Source organism: Pelodiscus sinensis, chromosome 1 (genome assembly GCF_052426305.1).
Source record: "Pelodiscus sinensis isolate ZL-2025 chromosome 1, ASM5242630v1, whole genome shotgun sequence".
NCBI lineage: Eukaryota > Metazoa > Chordata > Testudines > Trionychidae > Pelodiscus > Pelodiscus sinensis.
The window spans coordinates 131,210,734-131,226,875 of record NC_143052.1 but is presented as its reverse complement, the minus strand read 5'-3'; the positions used below and the strand labels follow the sequence as shown (position 1 = coordinate 131,226,875).

The 16,142-nt window shown below is 40.6% G+C and overlaps 1 protein-coding gene across 1 annotated transcript in view; it reads left to right on the top strand.

The window, feature by feature from the left end:
* The window catches only part of LOC102453877 (potassium voltage-gated channel subfamily KQT member 1-like), a 655,800-nt gene that overhangs the window by 179,228 nt on the left and 460,430 nt on the right, over positions 1–16,142 (top strand). The window contains exon 8 of the mRNA XM_075901205.2: positions 1,200–1,250. Coding sequence (XP_075757320.2) covers positions 1,200–1,250 — 51 coding nt within the window. The remainder of the gene's footprint in view (positions 1–1,199; positions 1,251–16,142) is intronic.

Sequence of the window (16,142 nt, the reverse complement as noted above, 5' to 3'; positions counted from 1 at the left end):
TTAGAGAATTTATATTTACTTACTTTTTCAGGTCTGTACTTTCAGTCTCTCATGACATGAGAATGTATATACAGATATATGCCTACAATATACATTATATAAAACAGAAGTGTAATTAGTAATTTTTAAGCCATTACTTCAAATTTTGCTCCTATGAAAATGAATTTTCACATTAGTGTGAAATATTTTGAAAGTCCCATGTTCTTGAGATAACTGGCATTTCTGTAATAGACAAATATATCAGATTTTTTAGTTTTATTAGGGTAACACAATTAGACCATGCCAGTTATAACATGTCATTGCTTTGTATTACTGTATTCAGTTGTTTCATAAAAAGAATACACTCACCCTCCTCCTTCCCCAAAAGTTTTGTTTAGAGTTTTGGAAAAAGTTTAAATCCATTAACATTAACTACAGTTACATGTAGCTGATGTTAAACATGTCTTTTTTTCTCATTCTCTCTCTCACTTTTAATTTAACACTAGCATTTTAAAAGCTCAATTTCAGATTTCAGTTTCTCTCTGCAAAAGTAGTTCATCACCTCTTAGGTTTAGCATCCCTGAATAAATTGCCAAATATGCATCATTATTATATTTTTGACAACTTGACAATCAGAGGAAAATGTCTATTAGACAGATAAAGTATTAGGATATCACCACTATATCTACAGTAGCTTTAATGAAAGGTTAAAGCATTGACAGATAAGTGCTTAAACAATTCCAGCATTGTACTTTCTGCACTACTTTGAAGCCATTATGTTTCATTTATAGTTAACTTACCCTATTCAGGGCATAAATAAAATGTCAGTCATACACTGTAGCACTGAGGTCATGATTTTATGAAAGCTTCTTTGACAGAATATAAGTGATTTGGGATCAACAAGTGTAGAAAATGTTGTTTATTTTAAGGACCAGCAGTAGACTTGGACTGTATTTTCAATAGGCTTAAATCATCCTTTAAAAACTACAGTACTCTCAATTTAAAGGAACAGTAATCACATTTGTAAGCTCCAAAATTTGATCGAATGTTCCTTGTCTTGTATCCATTTGCCAACTCTGTATAATTTCAGATAAATGTTTCAAAAGGGATTAATGATTTTAAGAATGTTGAAGAATACCTTGAACGTTGTCCTCTTTTAAGAAGTTAAAGCTGTGATGGTTTTAATAATTCTCAGATATTCTTTTTCCTACTCTTTGTAGCATTTCGATCAGGAGTGATAGCAAATCAGAGCATAAAACAATGAGCACAAGGTAAGAAAATGATTGACCGATTCTTTTATTAACTCCACAGTTTTAAAACTAACTTAAAACAAGTGATAGGAGAGGAGAAAAAAGAAAAAGAAGGCTCAAATTAAAGCACTGGACTCAAGGGAAAATTTTTGCACATGCATCATTCAGTTCTGTAGTAAACCAGCTGCAGAAGCAGGTTTCAAATTCCTATACTAAGACTGAGACCACAGATCTGCCCTCTATTCCTGAAGGTCAAAGGGCATTTCTCCTGCAGGCAGAGTGGCAGTTTGTCCAATCAATACAAGACTGTTACCCATGGTGCCCATGACACAGAAGGATCATTATACTGAGTAAGCTGACATATAATTGGAACATTTCTTCAAGTCTACATGAGGGAGTTGAGAAGACAAGCATAAAGTGGGTACATATGTTCTTTTTGAAAGACAAGTGGTTGTAAGCAGTATGCCTTCGGTAACTTTTCGGAGCGATGTCACTGATAGTTTTATTGTATACGCCTGCCAACATTTGCTGGAGAATTAATCATATTGGATCTGACTCCTACAGTTTGATTCTTTGCAGGCACAGGATTCAACTGAAATGAGTCCAATATTATGAGTAGGAATTTAGTTAAGAAACATTTTTTGAGAACACATGAAATACGCAGTCATCAGTACAGAGGGTTTTTTTGGTTTTTGGGTTTGTTTGGTTTTTTACAATAGATTGTTCTTTCTGGTCACACTCACACTAAAAAGATTTTCAAGTTGGTCCATCTAAATCATAATCTATCATGTTTTGACAGAGTGAATAAAAAGTTATATTTCTATAATATTCAAGGATTCATCAGTTTAATCACATGATTTATGGTGATGTAACAGGCTGTAAATTCAATATTCCCCCCTGTAAGTTATAAATTATATTGTAGGATCTCATCAGCTGAATTAATTAGCAAATATATATGGGATGGAACATAAAATAGGCTGTCCAGTCTGGGTTTTGTTCAACAGAAGGAAAATATTAGGGTAAACATAGAGACTAGTTGGGCAGTAAAGTGAACTTCTCACAGGGGCTGTAGAATCCTAAAAAAATGGAGCTGAAAATCAGCACAGGACACTCATCAAGAGCAGGTCTAAGCTAGGGGGCAATATTGACCCAAGGTACACAACTCCAACTATGTAGCAGGAGTCAATGTATCTTAAATTGAGATGCTGCAAGGTCTCCACTATGGGGGGATGACTGGAGAAACTCTCTAATTGACCCCCCCGCCTTACATTTCTTGTTCTGGTGGAGTACTGGAGTCAATGAGAGAGTGATCAGTGGCCAATTTAATGGGTCTCTTACTAGACCCACTAAATTAATCTTGGGGGATTGATTGCAGCTAGGATCTCATGGTAAATGTGGACCTGTGCACAGCAGTGGTGGTTAATTAAATCAGTCTTGCCTATCAGTTACAAGGGAGTAGATCAGCAGACCCGCTAGAGGGCCTATTGATCCAAATGTTACTGCAATGTATGAATAAAAAGATTACTCTAAAATTGATGTTGTTTTTTCATACTTAATTCTAGTAAAATTGGCTGACCATTAGTTAGCATTGCTCAGTTGGAAGGCTTTTTCAATGGCTTTTACTTACTATATTTTCTTAATTCTTATATACATAAAGACCACAAAAGGTGAAATGTAAATAAGCTCTAGAAGACTCTGCTGTGTTATGTTTTCCTTCATGCATTTCCTTGCCTATAATAACTCAGCACTCTCCCTGTTGAGCATGTGTGTTTGAGAATATGATTGCTGATACAAGGAATGAAGGAGAAGGTCCTTCTTTGAATTTAAATGAAGGAATTTCATATTGGATCAGACTTGAAAATAAGAGGACTTTATATAAAAGTAATTGAAATATTGTGGTCATCTCCCAATGTTGAGAAAAAAATAAAATTTCCTGTCCCTTATAAAAGCCAACCAACAAGAGCCCATTGTACTGTAGTTTGAAGCCCTCCCCTTAGTTCAAACACTAAGAAATTGAGGTCCAGCAGATAGATTTCTGAGACGGGCACTGGAATCCTGGCATCTTTCCTTGCCTCTGTGAGAGATTTTGGGCAAATCATTTTCAGTCTGCGTACCTGTCTCTCTATCTATAATATGGGGAAAATAATGCTTATCTCCTTTGTAAAGTACTTTGAATTATATGGATCATCAGCACTAAATAGTGCTAGTAGTGGTTTGAAAAAAGTACAATAATCAATTTTCGTTACAGGCAGTCCCCGGGTTACATACAAGATAGGGACTGTAGGTTTGTTCTTAAGTTGAATCTGTATGTAAGTCGGAATTGGCGTCCAGATTCAGCCGCTGCTGAAACTGACCGCCAGTTCTGACTTACATACAGAATCAACTTAAGAACCCCAAGCGTCCCCAAGTCAGCTGCTGCTGAAACTGATCAGCAGCTGATTCCAGGAAGCCCGGGGCAGAGCAACTCTGCCTCGGGCTTCCTGTAGTCAGCGCTGGTCAGTTTCAGCAGCGGCTAAATCAGGACGCCTGGGGCAGAGCAGCTGGGGTGCTGCTGGGTTGCTCCAGTAGCGCCGCTCCTCGGCACTACTGGAGCAACCCAGCAGCACCCATCTGCTCTGCCCCAGGCGTCCTGATTCAGCCACTGCTGAAACTGACCAGCAGCGGCTGAATCAGGACCAGAGCAGCTGGGGTGCTGCTGAGTTGGACCAGTAGCACCCAGAGTGGTGCTGCGGGACCAACCGGCAGCACCCCAGCAGCTCTACCACAGGCGTCCGGAGAAAAGCCTAATCTGCGGGAGGGGAGGGGGGCGTACTAGCTGCGCCCCCCCCCCCTCCCAGCAGACCAGGAAGACATGGGCAGTGGACCAAGACGCACCGCGGTCCCGCCGCCTGGGTCCTCCGCGGCTTTTCTCCCAGTCTCCCTGGTCTGCTGGAGACCAGCAGACCAGGGAGATGGGGAGCAAAGCCTCTGAGGACGCCGGCAGCGGGACAGAAGCGGGGCGTCTGGGCTGTCCCGCTGCCGGCTTCCCCCGCGGCTTTGCAAAGCCTCGGGGAAGCCGGCAGCGGAGCAGCCCAGGCACGCCTGGGGTGCCCCGCTTCCCGAGCCCCCCCCTCGGCTTTGCAAAGCCTCGGGGGGGGGGGGGGCTTGGGCAGCGAGGCAGCCCAGGCGCGCCTGGAGTGCTCCGCTGCCGGCTTCCCCGCAGCTTTGCAAAGCCGTGGGGGGTGGGGGTGGGGGGGGGCTCGGGCAGACCAGGCGCCCCTGGGCTGCCCGAGCCCCTCCACGGCTTTGCTCTGCGTCTTCCTGGTCTGCAGACCAGGGAGACGCAGAGAAAGCCCCAGAGTACACGGGCCGCAGGACAGCGAGGTCCCGCAGTCCGAGTACTCTGGGGCAGCCCCGGTCGTAACTGCGGATCCGACATAAGTTGGATCCGTGTAAGTTGGGGACTGCCTGTACTATTTCATTAGCAATTAACAATGGCAACAGAAAGTTGTTTTCCGTAAGTATTAAGAGAAGATTTTATAAAGAATAAGGGAAAGCTCCAGAAAGTATATATATTATTTTTAGGACTGTTAATCACAGTTAATTCACATGAGAATAATTGTGATTAATTACATGAGAACACCATTTGAAATGTAATTAATATTTTAGATTGTTTTCTATATTTTCAAATATATTTCTATTTCAAAACTGAATACAGAGTACATGGGGTTCACTTAATTATTTTTACTACAATAATTTGCACTATAAAAATGATAAGCAAATACTGTAGTGCAATCTCTTTTATTTTGAAAAATACAAAATACAAATGTAGGGGGGGAAGGGTTGGTGGTACATAACTGTACTCCAAAACAAAGAAAACCTTTAGAGCTTGCAAATCCACTCAGTCCTCCTTCTTAAGCCAATCTCTAAGACAAAAAGTATGTTGTCCTCTTCTTATTTAGTGTTACTTGAAAGTTAGAACAGGTGTTCACAGGGCCCCTACAATGTTTTGTAGATAACATTGGAAGGTATTTATGTGCCAAGTATGCTAAACAATCATATGTCTCTTCGTGCTTCAGCCACCATTTCAGAGGACATGCTTCCACACTAATGATGCTCTTTAAAGAAAAATGTGTTAAATTTCTAACTGAACTCCCTTGGGGGGATGGATTTACATGTCTCCTGTTCTGTTTTCCTGGATTCTGTTGTATATTTCATATTAAAGCAGTCTCAGACGATGACCCAGAACATGTTTTTTTGTTTTTTTTAAGAACACTTTCACAGCACATTTGACAGTGCAAAGAAAGTACCAATGTGAGATATCTAAAAATAGCTATAGCGCTCAACCTAAATTTTTAGAATCTGAAGGGCCCTCCAAAGTCTAAAAGGGAAGAGATGGTGGAGCTTTCTTTCAGAAGTATTAAAAGAACAACACACCCAGAAAATACAGAACCTGAACCACCATCAGAAAAGAAAATCAACCTTCTGTTGCTGGTATCTGACTAGATAAAGAAAATGAGCATGCTTCAGTCCACTCTTCTTTGGATCTTATTGAGCAGAACCAGTCATCAGCATGTGTGCATGTCATCTGGAATGGTGGTTGAAGCATGAAGCGACATATAAATCTTTAGCACATCTGTCGAGTAAATATCTTGTAATACCAATTACAACAATACATGAAAACTCCGGGTCTCCCTTTCAGGTGGCATTGTAAATAAGAAAAGGGCAGCATTATTTCCTGAAGATTGTAACCAAATTGTTTGTGTGAGCAATTGGCTGAACAAGAAATAGGATGGAGAGGACTTTAGGCTCTAAAATGTTATATTTTATATTTGAATGCAGGTTTTTCAACATAATTCTACATTGGTAATTTCAACTTTTGTGATAAGGAAATTGCATTACAGAACTTATATTAGGTGAATTAAAAAATACTATTTTTTACATTACAAATATTTATAATAAAAATAAAGTGTTCTCTGTTGTAATTGAAATAAATATATGTGAAAATGAAAACATTGAAACATTTTAAATAAATGATTTTCTACTATTAACAATTCAGTTAATTGTGATTAAATTTATTTGCATGTTTAATAGTGATTAATTTTAATCACTTGACAGTCCTATGGTTTTTTAAAATCTTTCATCCATGCTTTCAAATAGTTTTATTAAATCTAATATGTAAAGTAAATAACTTCATTTCATTTAATTTATTTTGGTTAACAATAGATCTAGAAATTGTAGGGTTTGATTGATTGATTTATTTTTGCTACTTAGTACTGAAATGTTAATTGGTTTCAGGGAACCATCTTTGTGTGTCCTGGGGTTGTCCCAGATTGAAGGAGAGAGAGCGCCTCGTTTCATTAATGTGTAGGGATATTAGACAAGGTGATTATCCAAATTATAGTTTCCACAATTATGATTCTTTTTAAAAAAAACCCTCTCAAGTTCCTTCCCACCTCAGCCATTTAACAAACTTCACCTTCCTATGAACTAAACATTTGTGACCAATATTATCCTACAGCTGTTATGTTTTAAGAAGTATTCCCATGTGATATACTATCAATTTAGGACATTTCAGGGCAATTGATAGGGGATTTGCAGCATGTTGTGCCATGCTAGCTCATGGCCATGATATTTAGTAATTCAGCAATAATGCAGTGTGTCCTTGAGCGATGATATACAATCTACAGCTGTCAATATTGGTATTACATAGTAGACATAAATCAGAGGATAGTGAAAGAGGGGGGATATCAAAGTGACATGGAGGACAACATTAAACTAGTATGTTGCTTAATTATTGTACTATTAATTCTATTTTATGCAATTCAGGAGTGGGGGAGGTAAAACCATCTTTATGTAAAATGATGTGTTTAGTGTGGCACTTTGAGTGAACCAAATTTCAAAATATTATACTTCCTGTTGACCTCATGTGGAACCCTGCACTTTAGGTAAATCTCAGATTATTGCTGTGTTCCTTATAACTTGAAATTCAGAGCATAAAACAGTGACAATCCATGTGAAGCCAAAAAACTTGTTTTTAAAAAAAGGCCCATCAACGTGTCTCTACTCACAAATCTATTGTTTTCTGTTAATTGCCCAATAATAAATGAGGACATATATATTTGTAATGTGAGTGATGCTTCATTTTTAGGGGAATTGGCCCGATGTGAGAATAGGTTTCTCCTGTTTCTAATTTCTATGGGTTTATATCTCTAAAGAAAAATCCCTGATTTTTGATCAACAAGTTAAACTTTGTCATTGTCGATGTCATGTCAGAATACACAACATAAATGTCCTTAAATGAAACTCTGACCAATTCTCTGGCAGCTTTTTTATTTCTTATTTTGCCTGTCTGTAAATTTCAGTTATTTCAGTAAATTTCAGGGGACATTTTTGTTCATTGGTTTGTGTGTGTATTGTGGAATCAACATAAAAATCAACTCCTTTCAAGCCTAAGAATAGAGCATGCCAATAAAAACCATTTCCCTGTAGATCAAGGCTGTGTACTGCCCTTACGAATGAAGAATTTCAAACTTCTGCTAGTTGGGTTATGTGTCAGGCTTCAAGCAACTAAAAAAGACTCATAACTGATCAAGCTGTTAAACAATAAGGCTGCGTCTACACTGGCCCCAAATTCCGGAAAAGGGATGCAAAGCAGGTAAGTCAGCATAGGGAAATCCGCGGGGGATTTAAATATCCCCCGCAGGATTTAAATAAACATGTCCGCCGCTTGCAAGTAGGAATAAGAGATCCTCCGGAAAAGGGCTTTATTCCAGAGGATCGCGCCAGTCTAGACGCTTTTTTTCCGACTTTTCCTCAAGCCGGAAAAAAAGCAGCGGACATGTTTATTTAAATCCCGCGGGGGATATTTAAATCCCCCGCGGATTTCCCTATGCTGACTTACCTGCTTTGCATCCCTTTTCCGTTTTTAGGGGCCAGTCTAGACGTAGCCCATGAGAATACCATTTATTTAAATATTTTGGATATTTTCCATATTTGTAAATATATTGATTTCAATTACAGCACAGAATACAAAGTATACATTGTGAGCAAATATTAGCACTGGCAAAAGCAAAAAAAAAAAAGTATTTTACCCCATTATAAGTACTCTAGAAGTGCAATCTCTTTATCGTGACAATTGAAATTACAAATGTAGGATTATGCATAAAAAAAGCTGAATTCAAAAATAAAAACAGTGTAAAACTTTAGATCCTACAAGTCCACTCAGAACTACTTCTTGTTCAGGCAATCACTCAAACAAGTTTAGTTATATGTACAAGAGACAATGCTGCCCTCTCTTTTGCAATGCCTCCTGCAAGTAAAAATAGGTTCTCACTTGTCACTAAAGATGTTAAATATCGAGTAATTTGCTAGTCGAATATTTGATGGAATTTCCATCGACTACTCAACTAGTCAATAGGCACTTGCTTGGGCTCTTGTAAATTTCAAAGGAGGAATGTGGAACTCTGCATTCAACCCCGGGCTCGCGGGATGTCCCGCAAACTCCGGGCTGCAGGGGGTGTGCCAGCGTTGAAATGTACAAGAATCCTCATGGAGTCCTCAGTGGGGGCTCTTGTGCATTTCAAAGCATAAGCGCCCTCATGGAGTCCCTCGCTGACCTCAGGCTCTGAGTTCCCAGCTGATCCTGGGCTCAGCGCAGCATTTCCCCAGAACCCTGGATCAGCTGGGGACTCCCCAGCTGACCCTGGGCTCCACGCAAATGCCGCGGTGGCATTTCAAATGGACAGCACCATACAGGTGTTACCAGACTCAGACTGTGTGGCTCTGACCCTTTGAAATGCCGCCACGGTGGAGCCCGGGGTCAGCTCCGTGCGGTGCTGCATTGAAATGCCAATGCAGCGTTTCAAAGGGGCAGCACCGCACGGAGTCCGGGTACATCTCCATGCAGTGCTGCCACTTTGAAGTACCCCATCTTCCCTCCCACTTTGCTGCCTCTATCTGATAGAGGCAAGTGGGGGAAATGGACTAGTCGACTCAACTATCCAACTAAGCATTTGCAATCAGCAGAGCAGAGCAAGGAAATGTTGAACCTGAAGGACTGGCCTGTGATGAGAGAGACTTAGTAAGCAGGGACCCTTGCCTCTAGCGAAATCCCAGGGCAACAAAGGGGGCTCCATGAGTCTCTGAGGCACTTAAGTAACCTCCAAGAAATGCGGAACCCCCAGGGAGCTACCAAGGGACTTTGTCACAGGCATGTAAATGTTGAGTGGATCTGAAACATAAATACCTTGTAATGCCATCTAGTGAAGTGCCATGTGAACACCTATTATCACCTTCATGCAACATTGTCAATAAGTGGGCAGCATTATCTCCCACCTGCAAATGTGAACAGACTTATTTGTTTGACTGATTTAATTGAATAAGAAGTAAGACTGAGTGGACCGGTAGGCTGTAAAGTTTTACATAATTTTTTTTGAGTGCAGTTATATAAAAACCACTACATTTGTAAATTGCACTTTCAAGATAGAGATTGCACTACTTTATCATTTTACAGTGCAAATATTTGTACTAATATTATAAAGTGAGCAACTAACACTTTCTATTGTGTGTTGTAACTGAAATCAATGTATTGGAAAATGAAGAAAATATCCAAATGTTGAATAAATTTCAGTCATACTATTGCTTAACAGTGCAATTCAGACTGTGATGAATAGCAATTTTATTTTTAATCACAACTTTTGAGTTAATCACATGAGTAAATCATGATTAATTGACAGCCTTAGTTATAAGTGGTTTAAACACATAAATCACAAGATTTTTTTTTTAAATGGGAAGATTTTTTTCATTCTCTTTTTGAAAAGGGACTAAATCATATTTTCTCCAAAGTAAAGAAATATTCACATTTGATTATAGAACAAGCTAGAAAATCTTAGTCAAAAGGTAAATGCAAGGCAAAGCTTTAATTATAAACCAGAATTTTTTTTATGGATTGAATAATTTTGAATGAGTACATTTTAAGAAAATTGTGTTCAGCTTGCAGATATTTTACTTTGGAAATTAGACGATGGTTCTAACTATCGGAGGAATTGTGGTTTTGGAACAGAGTGGTGCAAACAAACTGAACTAACTTTAGAACAAATTGTTACAGTTATGAATAAGTCAGGTGTTGGGGTTGCTAGCAGTAGCATAGTAGACTTGATGACCCAGAGGTCACATTCAGTCCTATATTCCAGGTGTAGAAAAGGAAGCTAAATTTGTCAGGTTTCCAACTGACTTGGATCAGCTCTGTTAGAGTTCACAGCTAAATTCAGAGATGATGTGATTCAAGTCAAACATCATTAGGCATCTGATGACTTGGGTTTTGCCCATGAAAGCTCATGATTCTGTATATTTTGGTTAATCTCTAAAGTGCCACAGGGCAACTTGTTGTTTTTAAAATTACAGACTGTAACATGGCTACTCCTCTGAGATCAGTACGCAAGCATAACTTGCATGCCAAGCGGGAATAAGAGGGGGCTGTAGCTGTAAAAGCAAACAGATGCTTGTGCTTTTCTGCTCCGTTAACAAAATTAAAAGTGCTACAAATGTGTATCAAAGGTGTAGAAAACAGTGCATGCTTAAGTACATCATTTGAGAGGTAGTATGCCATGATATAACTATGAACTGTGCCTCAATTGTTTGCCTGGAAAGGGGCAGATTTGAAATGGCACATAAACCCTTAGGGTATGTCTACACATCAAAGTTAATTCGAAATAACAGCCATTATTTCAAATTAACTTTAATAGCATCTTTACAGGCAAACCGCTATTTCGAATTAAATTCAAAATAGCAGGGCACTTAATTTGAATTTGGTAAACTTCATTCTATGAGATGTAACACCAAACTCGAATTAGCTAATTTGAAATAAGTGCAGTGTAGACACTTATTTTGAAATAGGGGGCCTCCAGCCCTTCCCAGGGTGCCCTGATGGCCACCCCAGCCTCAGGCAAGAACACTCCTATCCTTCCCCTACCTTCTCCAGAGCCCTTAAAGGGGTAGACTATGGCCACAGTGCCTGTGCCAGCTCCAAGCCTGCCAGCCCAGAGCCAGCAGTGGCCACCGGGGCCCCTGACCCAAAACATGAGCCAGCAAGCCATTGGCAGTCAGCCCACCACTGCTCCCCAGGAGCAGTCTGCCAGCTCCCAGGAGCCTGTCAGGGCCCAGAGAAGGCGGGCACCTTCCTGGTCCAGGGCGGAGATCAGAGTGGACCTTACTCAGGTTTGGGGGGAGGATGTCCCCAATGTCCATGATCTCCGTACTAGATGGAGGAATGCGGCCGTCTAGGGCAGGATAGCTGCCAGCCTGCCCACCAAAGGCCACATGTGATCCCAGGAGCAGGTTCGCATGAAAATCAAGCTGGTCCAGTGAGACACCCTAACCCTGAGCCCTGAGCTTCCCCTCCTACTTCTTCCCCTTGCTTCCCCCTTCTAGCACCCTCCTCCCAGGTTTCCCCTCTCCCACCCTCTCTCCTGAAGTGTAACCTGGACTGTGTGATTGACGAGTCCTCTGTCCCGGCAGCATAGGTATCCCTCTCACAGTGTGAAGCTGTTGCTAAGCCACAAATCTCTGGAAGCTGCTCTGTTTACACAGACCTCCACGAGCAGAGACAGACCCAACTGAGCTACACGAATGTCTCTCCCAGCCATTCATGAACCAACAATAGAGAGGTTTCAGCCCCTTTCCCTCAGCTCTCCAATCTTGCTCCCCAGAACTGTGCCATCTTGCCCTGGTCAGAAGCTTGGTATGGGTATGACCTAATCTGCCCCTCCCTCAATGTGGAGAGGATAGACGCTAACTAATCTTGTAATCTGAGCTGAGATTTCCCAAGCACTTCAACCCAAACATACTTTTCTTAATGAAATACACAATTTATCTTTCTGATTTTATAAGTGATTATAAACAGTAAGCATAGAGGTCAAAGCTGGTTACCTAAGAAAATTCAGACTGCAGATTTATTTTATCAATTAAAAGGGATTTGAATCAAGCAGTTTTTTTCACTCTGAGAGATGGTACAAACAAGTCACAGATCTTTAATACACAGTCTGGAATTCTCCTCTAACCTGGGGCCACCTTTCTAGTTCAAAGTCTTTGCCTTTTAGCTTTTTCTTCCAGGAATTGAGTTGCAAGGAGAATAAAACTAAGTGATTATGTCATTTTCCCCTTTCTAAGATCTCTGATTGATATGTGGCTGTCCAACCCCGTTGGTCAAGCAGCTTCCATTGTCTACTTGTTTCTCTGAGAAGTCTTCTGGACTGGTCATTGGAAGTGCAGATTTCCTTTAATGGACCATCGGCATGGTTGGCTACACCTTTGTTATACTTAAAAGGCTGGTAGTGAGTGTTCCCAACCTCACAACATATTTAAGAAACATATAAAGCATTACTTCATAACTTCACATATGATAGCACATAGCAGCCAAAAAGATCTTAATGTTCAGCAGATCAGGATTTTTAAAATGATACCTCATCAGGCATACTTCATACAAAACACATCCTGATTATACAGCAGCGGTGAATGCAAGGGGTCCAAGGTACTGTTTTGAGATACAGGATAGCACATTCTTTTTTCTTATGCCATCTTCATTTTGCCTCCCATCTAGCTCTTGACCATACATTGTAATGACCTCTCCTACATTTTGGCCTTGGCAGGTGAAAGACTATGGTCTTAGGAAAATATTGAGTCTCATCTACAAAGCAAAATTTTGTAGGTACAATCCCCAAAATAGACTCCTGCTTCATTTTCACCAACACAAAGGCTACGTCTAGACTGGCCCCTATTACGAAATAGCCATGCTAATTTCCAACTTTGGAATAGGGAAATCCGCGGGGGATTTAAATATCCCCCGCGGGATTTAAATAAACATGTCCGCCGCCTTTTTTCCGGCTTGGGGAAAAGCCGGAAAAAAGCGTCTAGACTGGTGCGATCCTCCGGAATAAAGCCCTTTTCCGGAGGACTTTCAAGTAGGAATAAGAGATCCTCCGGAAAAGGGCTTTATTCCGGAGGATCGCGCCAGTCTAGACGCTTTTTTCCGGCTTTTCCCCAAGCCGGAAAAAAGGCGGCGGACATGTTTATTTAAATCCCGCGGGGGATATTTAAATCCCCCGCGGATTTCCCTATTTCAAAGTTGGAAATTAGCATGGCTATTTCGTAATAGGGGCCAGTCTAGACGTAGCTAAAAGGAATTTGTGGTCAGTTGTGCACAAAGGTTAGGTCCAGTGATGAAATGTAATGTCTCTGGCACAGGCAGTGAAAGAAAGAAAAAAAATTGAGCACTGAGGTTTTGTGGTCAAATTCCATTAGAAGACACTCTGTCTAGGGATTCTCCATAATACATTTGGAAATACACTGGGTTTTGTGTTTAGAAATTGAATTGGCTGATAGCGTTAGGTTTTGTCACGAAATGTGGCAGTTTTGATTATAGCTTTCATGCTATAATATAAATCTGCTCCAAGCATGGTCACATGGCACTGGTGAATAGTGTTTTTCCCTTAAAGATTCATGCCTCTATATAAAATGATGAAAGCAGTGAAAATAGTTTCATAGAGTAGGGAAAATTTTGTTCATTAAGCATGCAAAAACCATGTTCTCACAATGGCAATTATTTAAAGAGTACTATATTTTGCTTTCTCAAAGAACTAAATAAACCTTGTAAGTTACTCATTGAAACCAAAAGGCCATTTCAGATCAAATAAAACAAAATATCTGTTTTATTTCAGGTGTGTTTTATCATTTTAAAAATAAATAAATAAATAAATACATCTAACTATATTTCAAAACAATGTCTTTTCAAAATATTTCGTATCAGAAGTGTTAAAATGAAACATGTCTTTCAAAATATATATCCAATATTATTTGCCTATTTCGGTCTAAATTATCAAATAGTTGTGGATTACCTGAAACTGCATTTTTCAGTAAATAAACTATTGATCTAAAAAAATTACTTGGCTCTCATTACTTTTTTTGCTGGCTGGGGCTTCCCAGAGTAGGTCTGCCCATGGCTAGACTATTTCAGCTGACGTGGACTCATAGAGATTGGGCTCCAGGCCTGTACATTAAGGTGTAGATAGGCTGTCTTGTTTTTAAAGGAGCAGTCCCATATTTAAGCCCTACGTTTTTTTTTTTAATGGGCAAATTGTCCCATGTTATCTCTCTCCCCTCACATCAGTACTGGTGGGTCCTGCTGCTGGCCAGATCCTTGCATATATATTAATACTTGATTAAAAAAAAAGTAAGGTGAATATTATTTTTAGAATGCTTCAAACAATACATGTTTACTGCTAAGCAGATCTTAATTTTTACTCCTTTTTGAACACATTACCTTGCAACAGGTACTCACTGGTCACACATTTAAATATTATTCTTATACATTTCTAAATTTTTGCTGTCTGCTCTTGATAAAACTTTTTTTTCCCTGAAGGTGCACAAAGCAAAATTTAGTTTCAGATGCTTGAAGCTTTCTTGAGTGTGTTACTCACTAAATGTAGTGACTAAATACTGTACATTCAATTCTCTCTAGTGCTGGACTGCAGTGTGTCTATATTCTGGATACTGGGAGTCCTCTATTGACGCACACATAGTAGCACACTAGTGTTATATTAACATAATATAGCAGTGCCTGAATGGTAGAGAGAGAGACCACCCAGCAATATCTTGGTTTCTGGGTGGGCCACTCTGACACTACTTCTTTCTCTTGAAGCTTAATTTTTAAATTGCTACCAAATAACTTGGGAGAAAAATCTGGTCAGAAAAGGGCAAATGATCTAATTTCAAAGCCACATCAGGGTGGGTCTAACATGGGTGGGTGACACAATTCAGGATAAATATAAACCAGCTTGAACTTTCTTCAGCCCTCCCTCTGGCCAATTTGAAGTAAAACTCGTTCAGGGTGTCAGAAAGGATCACACTGCCCCTTCGTGTGTCTAATCCTCCGTGTTCTTCGTGTTCAGCCCTTAGGCTCCTGTGAGTTGCACCCCAGATCATGTGAGTTTTTGCTCTGGAATGCCCTGTCAGACACACAGTACATTAACAGGCTGCAGCACCGTAGGGAGCTGCGCCCCCAGGAAATCAGTTAGTGCTTCTGAGCTTCCATTTGCAAGTGGGGACAAAAGGACAAATGATTTTCCAACCTAATGGGAAAGGGAAATCAGCAGAGGCTCAGTGAGCAAGAAGGTTACTGGAACTTGGTAACAGTTTAGAAGCTCAATAACGGTACAGTACAGATTAGAATCCAACATACTGGTGCTTAGCTGAATGTAAATTTCTCCCAGAGCTAGTTTTAAAGGCTTAATACTTGAGCATGCACTATAGCCAGGATTGCCAGTTCCCTGGGCAATTTTTTTTTGGGGGGGAGGGGGGTTTGCAGGAGTGGAGCTAGGGGCCGCCCTCAGTGCTGCCTGGACTGCATCATGTCCCCCTCCCTCTGAACTGCCCTCAGGGCCTCCTGAAGCATGCAGCAGAACTCCTGGAGCTCCAGCTGTGAGTTAAAGGGCATAGGGCTTTGGGCACTGCTGCTGCAACAGTAGCAGCAGTGATGGCCAAGAGCTCTGAGCCCTTGTGAATTGCTGGACTCCAGGGCAATTGCCCCCTTACCTCTAGCCACCATCGGCTGGCCTGATTATGGCTATAGTTCTAATGCCACAGAATTTCCTCTGCGCTTCTGAGCCAGTCTTCGGAGAACCCAGCCAACGGAACTCCATACATCCTGCATTTATGATGAGGGTGGTTATCCATGGCAGGTCTTCACAATGCTCTGAGGATGTAGCAAGTTGAAGTCATGGTCCTGAGGAAACATGTAAAGACCAAACCCATAGAAAGGAGTAGTAGGCTGTGTCCTGCTTAGATGGTCTATGAAGATGAGGAGCCTTTAAAGCACATGTAGGGGATCACATTTAGGAAAAATTATTTCCCTAGGCAGGTGGAGAAGCACTGGAATGA